A 23,047-nucleotide genomic window follows, 5' to 3' on the forward strand; every position below is an offset into this window, starting at 1 on the left:
TTGAAAGGTTTCAGGTGAACTAGTCTGTTTATTGTTCCCCTTATCTGATATATTAACCTATTGAACTCTGTTCTTATTGTTGTTAAGTAGTTTCTTATCATTGCATTAGATATTGCAGACGTATAGGAGGGGTAAATGCTGGGAATAATGAACACTGTCCAAACACACTAGGGTGTATAAAAGGCCAGGGTTGTACTACCCTGTCCAGTGTACTGTACTCCCAGGTAACTGAGCAGGCGAGATGAAGTGTTTGCCTTAATGGCCCTTTCTGAGTGCCTTCTGAAGTATATAATCTAGGAATTATGTAGGATATTGTGTTGCTGAGAGAGACTTGAGGGTAGGTTTTGAATATGTTGAAACGGAATTGAAAGGGAAACAGTTTTTTCTAACTGCAGTATCAGACTGTTTTAAAGCTCTGTTCCTCTCTGAGTCACAGTAGATGGTCTTAGTGTTGTGTTATCTGATGCTAAAAAAGTGCTATGTCCACTTTGAGGCCCAGGGTTATTCTATTTAAAGGGGAAGTCAGCCAGCCAGGCAGGCTCTGGAGGCCAAGGGTCTGTATGAAGAGTATAATATGAAGTATCCCTACAACCCCATAGACAAGTTTAACACCAGGCCTGGAGATGCCACAGTGCCCATGAGGTGTGTGCACCTACCTAAAGCCCAGTATGTCTCCATTGGTGACTGCTCAGCCTTACTTGAGTGTCTGGCTGAAACATTCCTCAGATGAATTTCTCTCCCTTGACTGTCTCACACAGTCCACATACTATGGAGTCATCGCCATCGGTACACCCCCTCAGTTGTTCAAGGTTCTCTTTGACACAGGCTCTGCTGACCTGTGGGTGGGTATTATGTATTTGTTAAAAATGTTCCTTTAAATCCGGGGTCGGCAACAAGCGGCCTGTTGGCCAATACCACCCTGAGTGATTTTTTTCTGGGGCCCTCAAGGGTTTGGGCCCTTATTTTTAGGATTTTATTTTTAGGTAAAAGACAAATCACCAGGAATTCAGATAAAAATGTGTTTCATTTAGGAAATCTGTTAAAGTATTCCCACAATTTTTTTTATTTTTTTGTTGTGGCACAGTGGTGGTCAATTTGCAGTGTACAAATTATTCTATTTATTTCCTGGCCCCGACCATCTGCTCTGACAAAAATCGGCCCGCAATTGAATGTAGTTGCCTACCCCTGCTTTAAATCATCTCTACTCTTTCTCCCAAACCAGGAAACTTGCAGCCCACCTCAGAGACTTTCTCCATCCAATATGTCACTGGTTACATGACAGGGGATGTGGGATACGACACCATAATAGTGAGAAACATAAATATCTATTTACTTTCTTTCACATTGGTAATGTAACATTATAAACTGTGTGGTTCGAGCCCTGAATGTCGACAGGCATGGTATATCAGACCGTATACCACGGTTTGACAAAACATGTATTTTGCTCTAATTCCGTTGGTAACCAGTTTATAATAACAATAAGGCACCTCGGAGGTTTGTGATATATGGCCACTTTACCACGGCTAAGGGCTGTATCCAGACACTCCGCGGTGCGTCGTGTAAGAACAGCCCTTGGCCGTGGTATATTGGCCATATACCACAAAGCCCCGAGATGCCTTATTGCTATTATAAACTGGCTACCTGACCTCCACTATAAATTGCATTTAGACTTTATCTCACATTTCTTTTAGACTAACATTTCGTTTTGATCAGCGGAGATTTGTATAAACCTTGCAAATGTCAGAGACAGACGACTTTGTTTCAACATTCAAATTCGATCTCCAGATGTCGCATAGTGATGAGACAGACAGGCAGGCAGCTTTTCTCAACCAGACAGACAGGCAGCTTTTCTCAGCCAGTCGAAATCACGAATCATATTTTTTTTATGGAGATATACAAAGACCTATCAATCGAAAACAGCTAAAACGACACACAGTGCAGCTAGTTTGCTGTCTTTCCAGCTTCAGTTTGAAGTGATTGTGTTAGCTGTGTTGTTGGCTTGCTCCTCTGAATAGGTGTCCAGACGAGAGCACGTTTTCTACGCCAGTCGAAATTGCGCATCATTAGCTCATTGTTATGGATGTATCCAAATAAATGTCACTAGAAAACAGCTTAAACAAACGCAAATGCAGCTACTTTGCTGTCATTCTGATTGCACTGTTTGACGTGACTGTAAGTTAGTCGTAACGTTAGTTGGCTAGCAAGCAAGGGATACGAATGTTGCCAGCCAGTATGGCAATGGAACATTTAGAACGAACGACTGGGTCGCGTCCGTAAATACAGAACAAAAAGACTTCAGGACTGGGTTGCTTCTCTGGCAACCGAACCAATTGAACGAAAGACCAGCCGGTTTGGGGACCAACACACGATTTGTGTCGGGGTTATATCTTGTGGAAGGAGGAGATTGTATGAATACATTTATCAAAATAGCGTTTTTAATGAAAATATGTAAATAATTATTTGAATATGGTAACCGGTTGTATAAAAGTGATCATGCCCGAGAAGCCGGTGTTTGTGCAGTCAGAAAATAACAAACACCGGCTTCTCGGTAACAAATACAGCCACATCACATTCAATCCCCTCAATTTATGCTGTTGAGAGAGGCTTGTACTTCTCATTCTTAAAATGTCACCAACAGCATTTTGAGTGGATGTGTGTGACTGCTTTTTCCCCCAGATCAGTGACACCATATCTTTGGCCGAAGTCTGGTGGAGGACACATGCAGACATTACCATGGGATGGGAGTATGGGTCTGGCCTTCCCCAAGCAGCTGTCAATTAAGGGAGGCACTCCTGTATTTGACAACATTTGGAAACATGGCAAGATCCCCCAAGACCTGTTCTCCATCTAACTGACCAAGTGAGATTTCACTGGAGGACAGGGTTGTAGATGGCAGTTTGTTAATCCTGGGAGGAACCGACCCCTCCTACTTCACAGGAAGCATCCAATGGATCCCCATCTCTCAACCTACTGGCAGTATAAAGTAGACAGGTAATATTGTGGATGGCTAATGAATGAGTTTGTGTAACAGAATAAAAGATTATCATTGTCCCACAGAAGACGCCAACCAAATTCAAACTCATTAAGGATGATCAGTCACTGGTGTTATGCGTACTTTTGTTGTTGATGACTCTATAGAATAGTGATGCTATTTGTCTTAAGGTGGCAGGTAGCCTAGTGGTTAGAGCGTTAGGCCAGTAACTGAAAGGTTGGTGGATCGAATCCCCAAGCTGACAAGATAATAATCTGTCGTTCTGCCCCTGAACAAGGCAAATATCCCACTGTTCTTAGGCCGTCATTGTAAATAAGAATTTGTTCTTAACTGACTAGCCTATTATACATAAATATGTGCGCTGTCTGTTCCAGTACAATGGGAATACTGGGGCGTGTGCAGCTGGCTGCCAAACTATAGTTGACCCTGGCACCACTGAGATCATCGGGCCTCCCAGGGATGTCAATGGCTGGGTGGGAGCATACAGGGAGCATACAGGCAGGTTTCACTGGATCTCAATCTTATAAATGAACACAGTTTTGTAATGGATATTTGTGTTATGTTTTTCATAACTGAATAACTGAAAAACTCATTTATGGTACTAAGTGGCTCAGTGAATTTCAGAAAATATTTAGGATACATTTCCTTACTACTCTACAGAGTATCGTGAGATGCAGTAACATGCTTGAGATTACCTTTAACATCAATGGGTTCAGCTTCACTCTCCCAGCATCTGCCTATTTTTCCACAGTAAGTATTGCTAAAATATAGTGTAATGTTCCGTTTGAGCGATGCTCAATAAGAAAGTTTAAGCCACACTTTGGTACAGACCTGGCGCCGGAACGAATCATTTGGATGGGCCTTTGATTTCCATAGGGGAGAAAGTTTTTTCACGGGACCTCCTATGTGTGCACGTGCTGCATGCCAGTTATTATTTTTATATGCACATTTTTGTGGAAAGGTTTCATTTCTCAAAATCTTTGTCACATGGTTAATCATAGAAATCTGAAGTAAAATTATAAAAATCAAAAAGTTAAAATTCAACTATGGCGAGAGCACTAGCCTCTGCCCTCAACCTACAGTAGCAGCCTCTACATTCCATGAGACTTTTGAAAAAAAAAAAAAACATGCAGGGCTTGACAACCTGTTTATCCATTTGTCCTTCAGACGAGGAGGTGACTGAAAATGTTGTTTGATGCAAGAAACCACTTTACAAAATAACATTATTATTCCCATACAATTATTACAGAGAATCAGACAAATTATGCTACGCTCTGCCTATTGGCTACTTAGCTTTATTCAAGACTTTCTCAAAATACAACACATCCCTTTTGCGACATTATAAGGCTCTTTATCTGATTGCTTTTCCAAGATGATGAGAAATGCACACATTTTGTGCTCTTGTAGGAAGCAACCCCCCCCCCCCCCCCCCCACCACCAATTGTTGACTAGAAATGAGCTATAACTGGGTTAATAACTCACAAAGAATATGAACAAATGTGTGCAAACGTGGCTACATGCAGCTCTCACTTTGATCTCAAGAGCATCTACTGGCGACCGATCATACTGTAGCCTAAACAGCCCAGTTCAAAGTGAATGGCACAGATCAATATTTGGCAATGGCTATTTGCATATAGGCAGCTCTGATTGGTTATGGCGCACTGGTCTGTGTAAAGTGTGGGCCTGAGTGGTGCCTGTCAATGCAATAGAATCCTACTCCAATGCCTACAAGAAAATCTCTTGCATAGTTCATTTTGTTTCGGTATATTACGTTGAAAGTGGCTAATATTGCATTGATTCGATCACAATTCCCACAGTAGAGCAAAACGTCAATAGTGTTAACTAAAGGAGAATACTGTAGAAAGTTGAGTGAAGTTCAGTCTCATGCTTCTCTGCACCAGCTCATATTTCTTCTGGTTGGCAGTCTGAGTGGAGCTGCTCGCCCGCGCGCAGTTGAGGGAACATTGCCTTACAATGTTCCTGCCTTACAATGTTCCAGAGTGGCGCAGCAGTCTAAGGCACTGCATCTCAGTGCAAGAGGGACTACAGTCCCTGGTTCGAATCCAGGCTGTATCACATCCGGCCGTGATTGGGAGTCCCATAGGGACTGGCCCAGCGTCGTCTGGGTTTGGCTGGGGTAGGCTGTCATTGTAAATAAGAATTTGTTCTTAATTGACTTGCCGAGTTAAATAAAAAATAAACATGCTGACCAGACCACTCCCGCGCATGTTGATTTTGTCCACCCACACCGGACGCAATCAGGACAAGCAGGTTGAAATATCAAAATGAACTCTGAACCAACTTGGTGACAGGTCAAAAAGTATTGAACATTTATGGCAATTTAACTAGCAAGCTTGCTGTTGCTAGCTAAATTGTCCTGGGATATAAACATTGGGTTGTTATTTTACCTGAAATGCAAGGTCCTCTACTCCGACAGTTAATCCACAGATAAAAGGGTCAACCGAGTTTGTTTCTAGTATATACTCCTCCTTCAGACTTCTTCTTCTTTGGACTTTATATGGCGGTTGGCAACCAACTTTAAGGTGCATTCCTACCACCAACTGGAGTGTGGACCTCAGTTAATCTTTCAATCACCCATGTGGTTATATGTTGCTAAAAACCATTGAGGACATGGGAGAGGCAGGACTTGCAGAGGGTCAAGAGTCACAAATAGAACCAAGTTCTATTTTAGCGCCTGGCTACGCAGATGATCGTTGACATGTGGGTGCAATGATTGAATAACATGTATGTGCACATTTATTTTTGCAACGCTCGCACACCCGACGCGAGCAGTGTGGTCAGCATGTCAGAGGTTCCTGCACCAGTGAGCTTCTGACGTTTCCACTGGATATATGGGATAATCAATCATGATATTTACATTTTCCAAATACTGAGGAACTATCATTCGCAATGGACGTTAAAAAAAAAACTGTACATTTGCTTAAATTTTCCTTGACTTGTATGAGGCGAAGAAAAAAATGAGTGGTGTACATGTTAAGTTATGACAATCAGACATTGCCAAATGGACGCGCCATATTTTCGCCACACCCCTCTACCTTTCTTCTTGATGCAACATTTTAAAATTATACTCAAGACACATTATATTCACACATATTTTAGACGCTTTTCACTGACAGCCGCAACTCAATAAGCTAGACCTATTGCCACGCGCACTACCCAGATGGCAGGCTTCCCAAACACACTTGTGCTTTAAAATAATACACAGCTATTTTTAAAAAGGAAACTAATGAGCGACTGTGGCTAAGTCATGTTCCCTGGTGAAGTATTTTGAATCATTTTATTTAGACAGGAGTAGCGAAATCCAGTATCCTAAATGTGCATTGTGCACCCGCCACTTTCCTTTCCAAAACGCAAGAGGCTGAAACCAGAGATCATATATAATGATAAGATGCTCATGTCTCCGCTCTAAAAATTGAAGTCTTTGTTTCAAAGGCGGGAAGGCAGGCGACAAGCTTCGGCCTGCATATTATTCGATAGAAACGCATTGAGCTTATATTGGACAGATTTTGGTGAGAGTGAGCCCTCTCGCTTCGCCTCTTCCTCTCTGCTGTATGTAGCCTATGTACAGAATCTGATGCTGTCTGGCCAGAAGTAGTATGACATGCCATAATCTTTTGGTCCAGACAGCATCAGATTGTTTGTCTCTGTCAAATAAATGATCAATATTTCAGTATTTTATTTGGACGGACAAGGAGATACGGTAGGGTGGGCCAGGCCCTCTAAGGACCGCCCATAACTCCGGCCCTGCTTGGGTCACTCAATTTAAAATCACCACAATATGCCAATGCTATTACTGAAATCTGTATTCCTTGTTGCAATGTAAGGACTCAACATTGTTACGATCAGAGATAAACTTTTCCACTAGCCCTGCTGCTATGTGTCCCCTGGCGACCGGTTCATACATAAAACATCCTCTGTTCAGGCTGCAAAGATGTCGGTTTCCTCCTTAATACTTTTTTTCCCACCACCATGTGGGGTGGCTAATGCTACTTCCTGATGTTGCGGACCATGTTCAGGCAGAGGTAAACAACAGACCCAACCAGTGTGCAACATCCAGAAGTTGGTGGTGAAAAATATTATGCATATTGGCCTCCCGAATGGCGCAGTGGTCTAAGGCACTGCATCGCAGTGCTAGCTGTGCCACTAGAGATTCTCCCGCGACCGAGAGACCCATTGGCCCAGTGTCGCCCGGGTTAGGGGAGGGTTTGGCCGGCAGGGATGTCCTTGTCCCATTGCGCACTAGCGACTCCTGTGGTGGGCCGGGCGCAGTGAACGCTGACACGGTTGCCAGGTGTACGGTGTTTCCTCCGACACATTGGTGCGGCTGGCTTCTGGGTTAAGTGGGCATTGTGCCAAGAAGCAATGTGGCTTGGTTGGGTTGTGTTTCGGAGGACGCACGGCTCGACCTTTGCCTCTCAATTGGATTCCACGAAATTGGGGAGAAAAAGGGGTACAAGTAAAACATATCATAAAAATTTATTTAAAAAGTGCATATTTTACGATTTTTTTCCTTCCACCCACAGACCATTAAATCGAGAAAAGGAGGAAACCGACGCCGTTGCAGCCTGAATGGAGGATGTGTTATGTACGAACCGGTCGCTAGGGGACACGAGTGTATCACTGTCTGGGCACATTAAGTCTAGATGATAGTGGACAATAGCGCCTACTAGCGGCTGTCCAGGCTACTTTTCCACCTGCAGTTATACTCCGCTTTCTTCTCTATCCAGTATGGCTCCAGTTGTAGTAAAATCAAATCAAATTTTATTTGTCACATGCAGATGTTAATGCGAGTGTAGCGAAATGCTTGTGCTTCTAGTTCCGACAATGCAGTAATAACCAACAAGTAATCTAACCTAACAATTCCACAACTACTACCTTATACACACACGTGTAAAGGGATAAAGAATATGTACATAAAGATATATGAATGAGTGATGGTACAGAACGGCATAGGCAAGATGCAGTAGATGGTATAGAGTACAGTCTATACATATGAGATGAGTAATGTAGGGTATATAAACATAAAGTGGCATAGTTTAAAGTGGCTAGTGATACATGTATTACATAAAGATGGCAAGATGCAGTAGATGATATAGAGTACAGTATATACATATACATATGAGATTAGTAATGTAGGATATGTAAACATTATATTAAGTGGCATTGTTTAAAGTGGCTAGTGATACATTTTTACATAAATTTCCATCAATTCCCATTATTAAAGTGGCTGGAGTTGAGTCAGTATGTTGGCAGCGGCCACTAAATGTTAGTAGTGGCTGTTTAACAGTCTGATGGCCTTGAGATAGAAGCTGTTTTTCAGTCTCTCGGTCCCTGCTTTGATGCACCTGTACTGACCTCGCCTTCTGGATGATAGCGGGGTGAACAGGCAGTGGCTCGAGTGGTTGTTGTCCTTGATGATCTTTATGGCCTTCCTGTGACATCGGGTGGTGTAGGTGTCCTGGAGGGCAGGTAGTTTGCCCCCGGTGATGCGTTGTGCAGACCTCACTTACCTCTGGAGAGCCTTACGGTTGTGGGTGGAGCAGTTGCCGTACCAGGTGGTGATACAGCCCGACAGGATGCTCTCGATTGTGCATCTGTAGAAGTTTGTGAGTGCTTTTGGTGACAAGCCGAATTTCTTCAGCCTCCTGAGGTGCTGCGCCTTCTTCACAACGCTGTCTGTGTGGGTGGACCAATTGGTGGACCAATTCAGTTTGTCCGTGATGTGTACACCGAGGAACTTAAAACTTTCCACCTTCTCCACTACTGTCCCGTCGATGTGGATAGGGGGGTGCTCCCTCTGCTGTTTCCTGAAGTCCACAATCATCTCCTTTGTTTTGTTGACGTTGAGTGTGAGGTTATTTTCCTGACACCACACTCCGAGGGCCCTCACCTCCTCCCTGTAGGCCGTCTCGTCGTTGTTGGTAATCAAGCCTACCACTGTAGTGTCGTCCGCAAACTTGATGATTGAGTTGGAGAGTGCATGGCCACGCAGGCGTGGGTGAACAGGGAGTACAGGAGAGGGCTCAGAACGCACCCTTGTGGGGCCCCAGTGTTGAGGATCAGTGGGGTGGAGATGTTGTTACCTACCCTCACCACCTGGGGGCGGCCCGTCAGGAAGTCCAGGACCCAGTTGCACAGGGCGGGGTCGAGACCCAGGGTCTCGAGCTTGATGACGAGTTTGTAGGGCACTATGGTGTTAAATGCTGAGCTGTAGTCGATGAACAGCATTCTCACATAGGTATTCCTCTTGTCCAGATGGGTTAGGGCAGTGTGCAGTGTGGTTGTGATTGCGTCGTCTGTGGACCTATTGGGTCGGTAAGCAAATTGGAGTGGGTCTAGGGTGTCAGGTAGGGTGGAGGTGATATGGTCCTTGACTAGTCTCTCAAAGCACTTCATGATGACGGAAGTGAGTGCTACGGGGCGGTAGTCGTTTAGCTCAGTTACCTTAGCTTTCTTGTACTGTAGTACTGGTTTTGCTTAGGACAATGATCAGTGGATCCTGGGTGAGGTCTTCATGAGGCAGTTTTACACAATCTTTAACAGAGACCAGAACTGTGTGGGCTTGGCCCAGGCTGAATCGTTCTGATATTTCTTAATTTCTTTATTTTTGGGGATTTGTGTGTATTGTTTTGTATTGTTGGATATTACTGCACTGTTGGAGCTAGAAACATAAGCATTTCGCTGCACCTGCGATAACATCTGCTAAATATGTGGATGCTGACAACCACGCTGGTGCCCCAACACAACACTGAGACCATGCCTGTCTGCATCTGACTCTGAAAGATTCACCAGGACCGACCATCATTATTCCAGTTCTGTTTACATCTGAAGTGAACTGCAGACAGGTCATGAAAAGTGAACAAGCTCCACTACTGTGCAATTATTCCAATTATGCGAATTAAACAAAGTTAACCTGTATTGGATTTGTGATTTATTAAGTCTATTGTGCTGTTTTGCAAATGTGGTAGTTTAACCATTGACATGGATTCTCGTTCAGATTAACCAGGTTGACTATGGGCCCATTCACAGTGTTAGACTGCATGTTCAGCCAAATCATTCACAATACAGTCCACTAGATGGCATGAAAACCCATAGACTCACAAATACACTATATTATCGGCAGTCATTTCATTAAATCAGGAGGGGGCTTACAGAGAAAGGATGAGTCATCTTCTGAATTCAGTCTACATACACACACACAACTACATGCCAATCATTGAGCATCAGCAGGCACTGACTACATGCACCATGCCATCTGTGCCTGCTCTAAATAGAGTCATCTTAGATTCAGGTCGTTCTGACATTTCTGCTGCGGGTCAATTGGTTCTAATTATAAACTATGCTTAAATATCTACTAGCTAGAAATGTCTCATTACCACACCTCAATACTTCCTATTACTTAACTATTTGTGACAATACATATTGTAGAGTATGTTACTGCAAGGCCATAGACATAGTTACATTTACATTTTACATTTAAGTCATTTAGCAGACGCTCTTATCCAGAGCGACTTACAAATTGGTGCATTCACCTTATGATATCCAGTGGAACAACCACTTTACAATAGTGCATCTAACTCTTTTAAGGGGGGGGGGGTTAGAAGGATTACTTTATCCTATCCTAGGTATTCCTTAAAGAGGTGGGGTTTCAGGTGTCTCCGGAAGGTGGTGATTGACTCCGCTGACCTGGCGTCGTGAGGGAGTTTGTTCCACCATTGGGGTGCCAGAGCAGCGAACAGTTTTGACTGGGCTGAGCGGGAACTGTACTTCCTCAGAGGTAGGGAGGCGAGCAGGCCAGAGGTGGATGAACGCAGTGCCCTTGTTTGGGTGTAGGGCCTGATCAGAGCCTGAAGGTACGGAGGTGCCGTTCCCCTCACAGCTCCGTAGGCAAGCACCATGGTCTTGTAGCGGATGCGAGCTTCAACTGGAAGCCAGTGGAGAGAGCAGAGGAGCGGGGTGACGTGAGAGAACTTGGGAAAGTTGAACACCAGACGGGCTGCAGCGTTCTGGATGAGTTGTAGGGGTTTAATGGCACAGGCAGGGAGCCCAGCCAACAGCGAGTTGCAGTAATCCAGACGGGAGATGACAAGTGCCTGGATTAGGACCTGCGCCGCTTCCTGCGTGAGGCAGGGTCGTACTCTGCGAATGTTGTAGAGCATGAACCTACAGGAACGGGTCACCGCCTTGATGTTAGTTGAGAACGACAGGGTGTTGTCCAGGATCACGCCAAGGTTCTTAGCACTCTGGGAGGAGGACACAATGGAGTTGTCAACCGTGATGGCGAGATCATGGAACGGGCAGTCCTTCCCCGGGAGGAAGAGCAGCTCCGTCTTGCCGAGGTTCAGCTTGAGGTGGTGATCCGTCATCCACACTGATATGTCTGCCAGACATGCAGAGATGCGATTCACCACCTGGTTATCAGAGGGGGGAAAGGAGAAGATTAATTGTGTGTCGTCTGCATAGCAATGATAGGAGAGACCATGTGAGGATATGACAGAGCCAAGTGACTTGGTGTATAGCGAGAATAGGAGAGGGCCTAGAACAGAGCCCTGGGGGACACCAGTGGTGAGAGCACGTGGTGCGGAGACAGATTTTCGCCACGCCACCTGGTAGGAGCGACCTGTCAGGTAGGACGCAATCCAAGCGTGGGCCGCGCCGGAGATGCCCAGCTCGGAGAGGGTGGAGAGGAGGATCTGATGGTTCACAGTATCAAAGGCAGCCGATAGGTCTAGAAGGATGAGAGCAGAGGAGAGAGAGTTAGCTTTAGCAGTGCGGAGCGCCTCCGTGACACAGAGAAGAGCAGTCTCAGTTGAATGACTAGTCTTGAAACCTGACTGATTTGGATCAAGAAGGTCATTCTGAGAGAGATAGCAGGAGAGCTGGCCAAGGACGGCACGTTCAAGAGTTTTGGAGAGAAAAGAAAGAAGGGATACTGGTCTGTAGTTGTTGACATCGGAGGGATCGTTGAAGTAAAAATGTGCAGGGATCTTCACATTTGTTATACGCTCTTATCCAGAGCGACTTACTGTAGTACATTTTCATACTGGTCCCGCATTGGATTTGAACCCACAACACTGGCATTGAAAGAGCCATGCTCTACCAACTGAACCACATGGGACCTAAGCATCTAGCATCTGTTGACATATCACCCAGTTTAATCAAACCTGTCACTTCATTACAAAACCTGGATGATTTTGCTTTTGGTCAGCGTTGCTAAATCAGGGATTATGTCCCAAATGGCACCCTATTCCCTAACCAGAGGCAAATGGGCCCTCGTCAAAAGTAGTGCACTATATAGGGTAGTGCACTATATAGCCTTTTGGGATGAACCCAGGGTCTTTAGACTTCCCTCGCCAGTTCTCTTGAATCATTAATCTAGTAGAAGTCTTCATTTACACCAGCAGTATTAAATTAGCGGGTTCTGGCACACATGCCTACATATTATAGAATCTAGATGGAAATATACCTTTACTTCTGCAGATATTGACACTTAATCCATAATGACATCGAGTACAGTAATTCAGATTGGTGATAAACACAAACCCACACAGAAACACACTGTCCTTCCTTCAGTTTACCTGTAATTAAGTTACCTGTAAATGGCAAAAGGGATGTGATGGTGTGCTCCTACAGCCACAAGACAGTGCCAAAGGTAAATGGTCCAAAAGAGGGAGAATAAAAAGCCTGCATCAAATGGTGCCTGAAGAAAGTAAACAGACTGCTCCTCCAGTGAACTGAGTTTTCACCTCAGTGATCCTGTGAGTTCTAACATTTCACCCCCTAGTGATCACAGTACATGTCATTAGGGTAATTTACTGTAGAAAAAGAAGCCAGTGGAGTGGCATGCCATTTGGCCCTGTGAGCAGGCCTCACTAACACTGGACACTCACGTCACAATATCGCAAGGAGGGCTGTAATAAAGCATAAATTCTAGGTGATCAGATATTGACAGTAGTGGGAAAAGTACCCATTTGTCATACTTGAGTAAAAGTAAAGATACCTTAATAGAAAAGGACTCAAGTAAAAGTTAGTCACCCAGTAAAATACTTGAGTAAAGGTTTTTGGTTTAAAAGTACATCTAATTGCTAAAATATACTTAAATATCAAAAGTAAAAGTAAATACTATAAATAATTTAAAATATTATATTAAGCAAACCTGATTTTTATTTGCGGATTGCCAGGGGCAGACTCCAACACTCATTTATAAATGAAGCATTTTTATATGGGAGTAAAAAGTAGATATTTTCTTTATGAATGTAGTGGAGTTAAAGTAATCAAAAATATAAATAGTAAAGTACAGATACTCCAAAAAAAACGACTTACACAGTCGCTAGTGAAAGTCTACACATCCCTTGCACAGTCTTCACATGTTGCTGCATGTTGCCCTAAGAGTTGTGCAAAGTTGGTAGAATATGATTCCAAATTATTCACAGCTGTAATGGCTGCTAAAGGTGCTTCCACCAAGTATTACCTCTGGGGTGTTAGGACATACGTTTTGTATTTCTTAGTCATTTGGAAAATGTTCTATAAATGTTCTATAATGTGGAGCACGTTGTATAGATCGATAGGAAAAAAATAAAATCTGTTTATTTTATACAATTTTAAGGCAGAAAAATGTGAAGACTGTGCAAGGGGTGTATAGACTTCCACTAGGCACTGTAATAAGTAATTCAAAGTATTTTTACTTAGTTACTTTACACCACTGGATATCAACCTTCATGTTGTGTGTCTCTTGAGTGCTTCTTTCCAAGAAAAACACAGCATCATCACACTTCATGGTTTGGAAGTTTGAGGTTGTGAATGCAGTTGACAGGTACAGTGGATGAACAGGAAGACATTTGGGAGGCAAGCAGAGAGATTCTGACAAAAGTCTGTCATTACAGATTAATGTCTTTGTACTTGACCCAACAATTCATAAGCAGTAAGTAGTAAGTAACACAGACGTACAGTAGACAAACACAGAACATTACAAGAAATGGCTACCACAAAGACGCATAATACTTTTACATATATAAACAGATAACAATTACTCAGCTGATTCCCTTTGTGAGTGTATAAGAGATTACACACCGGTTACTCTTTAAATATTTTAACTAATCATTGCTTGGTCAGAGATGATACATTTTTCTTCAGGAGATTATATTGCTGTCTTTATACAGAAGAGCTAGAGGTCCAATAGCTTCTACCAGAAATGACCATGTCAATTGTACAATGTCAGCAAATTGTCAAATGTAAGGGTCTTCAAAGCATAACAAGATTATAGGTTATGATAATATTCTCATATAACATTATCTGTCTTTAATTTACAACTCCTCTGCTAGTATGCAAAAACACATACAGTATCTTGCAACATCTTTTTATAATAATTTATACTGTAGGCATCCATACTATTAAACATCTGATTAATAGATAGTTAGATAATGTGTATACACATACATATGAAACTATATGACACCGAGCAGGCAGAAACATAGACATGAATGGATAGCTTAAGAAAGTCTTGCTTCTGAAAATGTTAGTGGCACATGTTTTGTTGTGGGTGTTCAGTAACTGCTTTACTGTGAGTTAATAATGTGCCTTTCAGCTTATACTATAGGTTTGAGTATATGGTCTTAAGAGGTGGGAGTCTGTCTTCAGAGATGTCCCTCTCTAACAGCAGCGCAGTAAGTTCCTCCATCAAGGTACTGAAATTACGATGGCACCTGGTTTCAAGTTAAGAGGCCCAGAGATTCTCAGGTTGAAAAGCTGTTAGTCAAGGTTAGGTAATATCTAATGAAGTGTGTTAAGAAACCCCCATAGCATACAACTGGACTGAGTGACTAAACAGAGATTCAAGTACAAAACAAGAGCTCAAACTTCATTGAGCTCAAACCTGATTTTCAGCTGGGTAACATTAGCATCTGACTGCTTGTTGACCATTTTTTCCAAGCTCATGGTGCTGGCGTAATATCAATGACTTTTGTTTATATTATACCTCCTACATCAGTCCTTAATCTTAGTTGTGTCTGTTTAGCAATATAAGAATGACAGCAGAATATCTGTTGTTCCAGTGCTAGAGTTGTGTTTACATCCCATGCTCAACTGTGGCAGGGGCACTGAGTGGGCTAGCGTATTAGCTGTACTACTGGCTGCTATTTCTGACCATGTTTATAAGACAATCGCCCAGTCTGCATTTGTCCGTTTGCTTAGGGACTTGAACCCATGCCCAGAAGTACTCAGTGGATTTTCACAGCAACTCCCTTTGGTAGGACTGGGCCTAGCTGCTAACAAATATCCTTTCTTTGCCACACTGTCCCACTAGCATTCCCCTCCCAATAATGACTAAGTGACAGAGACTATTATTAGCCTGGTGATCCAGGCGTCACAGCAGCACAGATGTATTGGAGCAATGTTGAGTCTATTCAGGTGAATACACTTCAATGCTGCTTCTGTTGGTAGCATAAATTCAGCTACAACTCATAATGTTTTTGTGCCCCTTATCACTGGAAGGAATCAACAATATTGGTATTCTAACACAAAGAGATGAAGCATTTGATGAACACATAGATTGCTACAGAATAAATTAGTGAGAATGAATCCTCATTTGGTTGAAAGTTCTTGTTTTATAAAAAGACAAGATAGTGTAATCCCACTACTTAAAGCCACTTAACCTATTGAATTTCTACATATGGAAAATGGATAGCCTCCTCCTGCTTCATAAGCAAGTTACAGTCCTACTGAGGCAGCTGAGTCACCCACCCTCCACCCAGTGTTTTTATGTGGAAGATCCTCCAGTTGAAGTGAAATCCTCTCATACAACAATAGGGGTGTCCGAGCACACAGAGCTCAGAGACTCTGCGTCTGACTTCCTTCTCTGTTCCTGCCTCCCTCTGTCCTCCTCCTGCCACTCCTCATCCTCCTCCCCACATGGGCTCAGTCGCCCATTCTGCTCCAGCAGGCCCTTTGGGTCCAGGTAGGTGACATGCCTGTTAAAGGGAGGCTTGTCAAAGGCACCCCCTCCACCTTCGCCCCCCTCCGGGCCTGTGTCCTCATGGGTGGGAGAGACGCTAAGGATGGAGGAGTGAAGGCTGTCCCCCGGGGCTCTCTTGTCCAGGCCCTGGCCCGGGCAGCAGATGCAGCGGCAGGGTGTGAGGTAGAGGTAGATGAGCACCATCATCGCACTGGCCAGACAGCCCACCAGTGTGGTGTAGGCCGTCTTCATGCCCTCCTGCCCTCCAGCCTGAGTGGCGTTGTGCACTAACACAGTCACATACAGGGTCTCGTTGAAGGATTCCCCCACTGCGTAACAGGTGTAGATCCCAGAGTCCTCTAGCGTGATGGGGCCGACCTGCAGGCTGCCGTCGCTGAGGACCCTGGAACTCTGGTTACCAGAAGACAACTGCACATTGCCGGGAAGGACCCAGCTCTTCAGCATGTACCTCTGCCTAGTGTCACAGCCCAGTCTTATGAACTGCTCAAGGTAGGCCTCCTCGTCTAAAATGGTCACTGCGCTGCAATTCAGATGGACCTTGTTCAGCTCCAGGGTGAGTGCCTTCTCCTTCTGTGCGCCTGGGAGGAGGCAGGTGTGGTCGTCTCTGAAATCAGTGGCGGAGCTGAGCTCCAGGCGGTGCCAGCGGGCCAGCATGCTGTACAGCTCACAACTGCAGGGCAGCGGGTTGTTGTGGAAGTAGAGGCCATTCTTGATCCAGGCAGGCAGGACCTGGAGCTCCTGTATGGGCAGCAGTTTGAGCCGATTGGTGGACATGTCCAACAGAGTGAGCTTCTCCAGCCGATTCCTCTCTTTGACCAGCTCCAGGGGGAAGCGTTGGATTTGGTTCTGACTGAGGTAGAGCTTCTGCAGGCTGTTGAGGCTGGAGAAGGCAGTGCGGTCAATCTGGGAGATGTAGTTGTTGTAAAGCAGAAGCACCTCTAGGTGCTCCAGGGGCTCGAAGATGAACTCCTCCAGAATTTTCAGGCCATTTGAGGACAGGTCCAGGTAGCGCAACCGTGTGACATATAGGAAGGCCTCGGAAGAGAGGAAGGTGAGGCCGTTGTGGCTGAGCAGGAGGCTGTGCAGCATGCTGAGCTTGACTGGGGTCCATTCAGCTTTCAGTTTACTGATTTGGTTGAAGCTGAGGTCCAGCACAGCGGTGTAGCGAGGAAAAGCCATGGGGATGCCGGTCAGGTTCATCTTGGAGCAGCTAACGATGTTGCTGGCGCACAAACAGGTTTTGTGGCAGGTGACAGATTTTGAGCTGGTTGTTGCTCCTGAAGGCAGTAGGAGACTCAGGACCAGAAGGGCAAAGAGCCCCTTAATAGACACTCCTTCTATGGCACAGCGGGAACCAGAGAGTTGCCCATCCACCATGTCAGGTGCAGGCATGGTAGAGGATGTTGAATGTATTTTTAGATAGGGAATCTTAGTCTTCATAATGCAGAATTTAGACTTCATATGACATACATCCTCAATCGGCCATGTGCTGAAAGAAAATATATTGGAGGTCAGCAGCACATTGCTTCCCTTTACCTTGATATTTGTAGTGTCCCCTGGCTAAAATTATGCCAACACCTAGCAATAACATAAAACAACCACATGACAGTCATAACTCACACACGTGGGCTGTCAAGCATAGTAAATGCGCTACTAAACAGTAATAGATTAGCAGAATATTTCATCTTCCATGCACTTTACCCATGCGCACATGGTACACTTACCGGGGTGCATTGCACCACAGGACCGCTACAAGTTCCCATAATGAGTTGAACTTCATGCGTCTCAGAACAGATCTCTAATTTCTACGCTTGTTTCATTCACTAACTCATGTTCAACATTGAATACACTGCCTACATTACATCCTACATGTCTAGCCACATTAGCCACAAAAAGCACTGCCGATATCCTATTGCTAAAGAGGAGAGTAGGCTATCTATTATTAATAAAGCCAAAACAATTTAAATACTTTTTTATTAGCTGATGCCATGCAACATAGTTTTATTTTCAAAACCTATGGAAACGTTCAACATCCAGCTGACCTCTGCCTAAAATAAATGATTCACAAGCATTATTTTACCTTCTGCTCCCTCTCAAGGCGTAAACTGAAGAAGATCAAAGGCGATATTAAGAAATGTCGCAGGTTGAACAGCAAATGGACCCAGGATGTCGATGCAAAATAGTAGCCTACCAATTGGTTATACTTCATATAATAAGAAAATGCAATTCGAAGTGATTCTTTAAGAGCGGAGTAGACCACAGCCTATGATGCCAATCCTTCTATGCCGTATCATAGAGAGCGAAGCAGCAGCCTTCTGCCGGATGAAGAGCCTTCTGATTGATTACTGGGAGGGCGCTCACGCGATGCACTATTACAAACACAGCAACGACCTCGAGTCAAGTCCGTTAGTTTCCACTCCAGTAGCTCAATGCAACATTTGTACGGATTATTATCATGGAAGGTAGAATAAAACGATTAAATACAGATTTGGATAAAGGGGTATTAAATTATATTTATTTTAGGTTATTTAATTCCCTTCAGACTGTAGGTCTAATAACAGGTACAACATTTACACATGTGTATATAAATGTGGCCCCATTGTACTATACCAGTCAGCCTATTTTGGTTTCTTAACTTCGAAAATAGGTATTGCAATATGATGAGAAAAAAAAGGAATGTCAACTGAATCAGAATGATAATCTGAGCTAACCTATAGGCCAGGGATGGGCAACTGGCGGCCCGCGGGGCTGCATGCAATGCTGCTTTTGTAAATTGGGAGGTGCCTGAACAAAAAGTGAGCTGACCTGAGGCTCTGAGGTACCGGAACGCATGAAAAAAACACACACAAAAACATTTATAATAAAGCATTGCATGCATGTCATTGCTTTTGCGTGCTGACATAGAGCAGAAGAGTAGAATGGCTTGCAGAAGATGCACACATGGGGATAATTCATTTTGGCCTAGGGTCCTGGAAAATGTTTGCCTTATATAAACGCATTAAATGCAATTCTACACAATTTTAGATTACTGGAGACTTTGGCAGAATATTTTCTAATACCTCACAAATTGAGAATCTGAGATGAATAAAAACGACCTTGTCTTGACTCCATCAATAGCCTAAGCCTAGGTGTGTAGAGACACATATTGTATAATATGAGGAGGAAATATAGTCCACTCATCCGCGATGGCCGATGCGCTCGTGCCAAAACCCTATCTCTCTCTTGTTTTACTTTGTAACGCATCGTTTTACTTTTCCAGATTAGTCTTCTCTTTTCAGCAGAATCCATTTGCTTTCAAACCTGTGTTTTCCGCGATGTTTGGCTATTTGAAATATTGCAAAAGGCCTGTTTTGGCTACATGCTGTTCACTGACAGATTTGCTGCGCGTTCCAGGCTGTAGGCATGCCTTGTGATTGGGCTACACACAATCTGCAGCTAGGCTATTATAAAATAAAATAAGCTATTGATCCTCTGTAGCTAAATTATAGACCTACTCCCGGTGTAGTATTATACGTTATTTCATTTCTTTCTGAACAGACAGCAGTAATTCTATAACTTTGGCAAATATATTTCAATTTATCAAGGGTGATGCGGACCCTCCAGCACCTTTCCCACGTCTACAGTCAGAAAAAAAAGGTTCCAAAGGGGTTCTGCGGCTGTCCCCATAAGATAACCTTTTTTGGTTCCAGGTAGAACCTGTCTTGGTTCCAGGTAGAACCCTCGTTAGTTCCAGGTAGAACTTTTTGGGGTTCCATGTAGAACCCTCTGTGGAAAATGTTCTACCTGGAACTAAAGGGGTTCTCCTATGGGGGCAGCTGAATAACCCATTTTGGTTCTAGATAGAATCATACACGCTTAGAAAAAGGGTGCTAAGGAATAAATGACGAAGTGCAACGCTGGAGAGAAGAGAATTGCAGGAGCATGACTATCAAAGCAGAGAGAGGGAGAGCGATCACAGAAAGTGAGTCTCATACTAGTTCTGTGAGATACAGGCGCACTTCTCTCTCTCACCACAGCAATGGCAACGCATTGAACTATACAGGCTAATGTTGCGCAAACCCATAAACCCGGGCAGGCCCAAGACGAATCAAGTGTTAGAATATCAGGCACATTTTCACATTACGTTTTTTAGGGGGAACGAGAATTACAGAGAAGGCAACTTGAATTAACTTTGATTTTATTATATTTTTTACATTGCAAACAGGGACAATTATTTTTAATGCCAAGAGAGGTACTGATCCTGGCACATGGGTTCCGGGAATTGAGATGTGCCGGATCCTGTTCAGGCCGGATGCTGCTCGAATTAAGCACTGGCTGCATGTACGCACCTTTTGAAGTCCCTCGGATCAATAAAAAAAAGAATAGAAACTGAATAGTAGAATAAGGTGCAATTACGAAATGTGGTTGTGCATCAGCAGTTTTTCTCTTATGTCAGTCACTAAACTATCCCATGTCAGCTAACATTTTTAAGATTGGTAAATAGTCTAGCTGCCAGCTATTTCAATTTAGTAATTATCGTTGAATTACTGCCTGGGTGGCCCCCATTTATTTATGCAGTTAGTCTCATTTCAGATATCATATTAAAAACTGGGTACAGAGGCCCATCAAAGATAATTTATTTTTATTTATTTTTTATTTCACCTTTATTTAACCAGGTAGGCTAGTTGAGAACAAGTTCTCATTTGCAACTGCGACCTGGCCAAGATAAAGCATAGCAGTGTGAACAGACAACAACACAGAGTTACACATGGAGTAAACAATAAACAAGTCAATAACATGGTAGAAAAAAGAGAATCTATATACAATGTGTGCAAAAGGCATGAGGAGGTAGGCAATAAATCGAATAATTACAATTTAGCAGATTAACACTGGAGTGATAAATCATCAGATGATCATGTGCAAGTAGAGATACTGGTGTGCAAAAGAGCAGAAAAGTAAATAAATAAAAGCAGTATGGGGGGTGAGGTAGGTAAATTGGGTGGGCTATATACCGATGGACTATGTACAGCTGCAGTGATCGGTTAGCTGCTCGGATAGCAGATGTTTAAAGTTGTTGAGGGAGATAAAAGTCTCCAATTTCAGAGATTTTTGCAATTCGTTCCAGTCGCAGGCAGCAGAGAACTGGAAGGAAAGGCGTCCAAATGAGGTTTTGGCTTTAGGGATGATCAGTGAGATACACCTGCTGGAGCGCGTGCTACGGGTGGGTGTAGCCATCGTGACCAGTGAACTGAGATAAGGCGGCACTTTACCTAGCATAGCCTTGTAGATGACCTGGAGCCAGTGGGTCTGACGACGAACATGTAGCGAGGGCCAGCCGACTAGGGCATACAGGTCGCAGTGGTGGGTTGTATAAGGTGCTTTAGTAACAAAACGGATGGCACTGTGATAAACTGCATCCAGTTTGCTGAGTAGAGTATTGGAAGCTATTTTGTAGATGACATCGCCGAAGTCGAGGATCGGTAGGATAGTCAGTTTTACTAGGGTAAGTTTGGCGGCGTGAGTGAAGGAGGCTTTGTTGCGAAATAGAAAGCCGACTCTAGATTTGATTTTGGATTGGAGATGTTTGATATGAGTCTGGAAGGAGAGTTTGCAGTCTAGCCAGACACCTAGGTACTTATAGATGTCCACATATTCTAGGTCGGAACCGTCCAGGGTGGTGATGCTAGTCGGGCGTGCGGGTGCAGGCAGCGAACGGTTGAAAAGCATGCATTTGGTTTTACTAGCGTTTAAGAGCAGTTGGAGGCCACGGAAGGAGTGTTGTATAGCATTGAAGCTCGTTTGGAGGTTAGATAGCACAATGTCCAAGGAAGGGCCAGAAGTATACAGAATAGTGTCGTCTGCGTAGAGGTGGATCAGGGTATCGCCCGCAGCAAGAGCAACATCATTGATATATACAGAGAAAAGAGTCGGCCCGAGAATTGAACCCTGAGGTACCCCCATAGAGACTGCCAGAGGACCGGACAGCATGCCCTCCGATTTGACACACTGAACTCTGTCTGCAAAGTAGTTGGTGAACCAGGCAAGGCAGTCATTAGAAAAACCGAGGCTACTGAGTCTGCCGATAAGAATATGGTGATTGACAGAGTCGAAAGCCTTGGCCAGGTCGATGAAGACGGCTGCACAGTACTGTCTTTTATCGATGGCGGTTATGATATCGTTTAGTACCTTGAGCGTGGCTGAGGTGCACCCGTGACCGGCTCGGAAACCGGATTGCACAGCGGAGAAGGTACGGTGGGATTCGAGATGGTCAGTGATCTGTTTGTTGACTTGGCTTTCGAAGACCTTAGATAGGCAGGGCAGGATGGATATAGGTCTGTAACAGTTTGGGTCCAGGGTGTCTCCCCCTTTGAAGAGGGGGATGACCGCGGCAGCTTTCCAATCCTTGGGGATCTCAGATGATACGAAGGAGAGGTTGAACAGGCTGGTAATAGGGGGTGCGACAATGGCGGCGGACAGTTTCAGAAATAGGGGGTCCAGATTGTCAAGCCCAGCTGATTTGTATGGGTCCAGGTTTTGCAGCTCTTTCAGAACATCTGCTATCTGGATTTGGGTAAAGGAGAAGCTGGGGAGGCTTGGGCGAGTAGCAGCGGGGGGGGGCGGGGCTGTTGGCCAAGGTTGGAGTCGCCAGGAGGAAGGCATGGCCAGCCGTTGAGAAATGCTTGTTGAAGTTTTCGATTATCACGGATTTATCGGTGGTGACCGTGTTACCTAGCCTCAGTGCAGTGGGCAGCTGGGAGGAGGTGCTCTTGTTCTCCATGGACTTTACAGTATCCCAGAACTTTTTGGAGTTAGAGCTACAGGATGCAAATTTCTGCTTGAAAAAGCTGGCCTTTGCTTTCCTGACTGACTGCGTGTATTGGTTCCTGACTTCCCTGAACAGTTGCATATCGCGGGGGCTCTTCGATGCTATTGCAGTTCGCCACAGGATGTTTTTGTGCTGGTCGAGGGCAGTCAGGTCTGGAGTGAACCAAGGGCTATATCTGTTCTTAGTTCTGCATTTTTTGAACGGAGCATGCTTGTCTAATATGGTGAGGAAGTAACTTTTAAAGAATGACCAGGCATCC

General features: G+C 44.2%; 1 protein-coding gene and 1 pseudogene across 1 annotated transcript; one reads left to right on the forward strand and one right to left on the reverse strand.

Annotated features, from left to right (window-relative positions):
* The first annotated feature begins 574 nt into the window (after positions 1-574).
* LOC139540760 (pepsin A-like) lies at positions 575-4,388 on the forward strand (annotated as a pseudogene).
* An 8,766-nt stretch (positions 4,389-13,154) lies between these two features.
* LOC139559509 (amphoterin-induced protein 1-like) lies at positions 13,155-18,309 on the reverse strand. The gene is made up of 2 exons (XM_071375580.1): positions 18,064-18,309; positions 13,155-17,472 (listed from the first exon to the last, which is right to left on the reverse strand). Exon 2 carries the CDS (start codon positions 17,442-17,444, stop codon positions 15,804-15,806), a length of 1,641 nt encoding a protein of 546 aa, XP_071231681.1. The 5' UTR covers positions 17,445-17,472; positions 18,064-18,309; the 3' UTR covers positions 13,155-15,803.
* Positions 18,310-23,047: the final 4,738 nt, after the last annotated feature.

Source organism: Salvelinus alpinus, chromosome 2 (genome assembly GCF_045679555.1).
Source record: "Salvelinus alpinus chromosome 2, SLU_Salpinus.1, whole genome shotgun sequence".
NCBI classification, from domain to species: domain Eukaryota; kingdom Metazoa; phylum Chordata; class Actinopteri; order Salmoniformes; family Salmonidae; genus Salvelinus; species Salvelinus alpinus.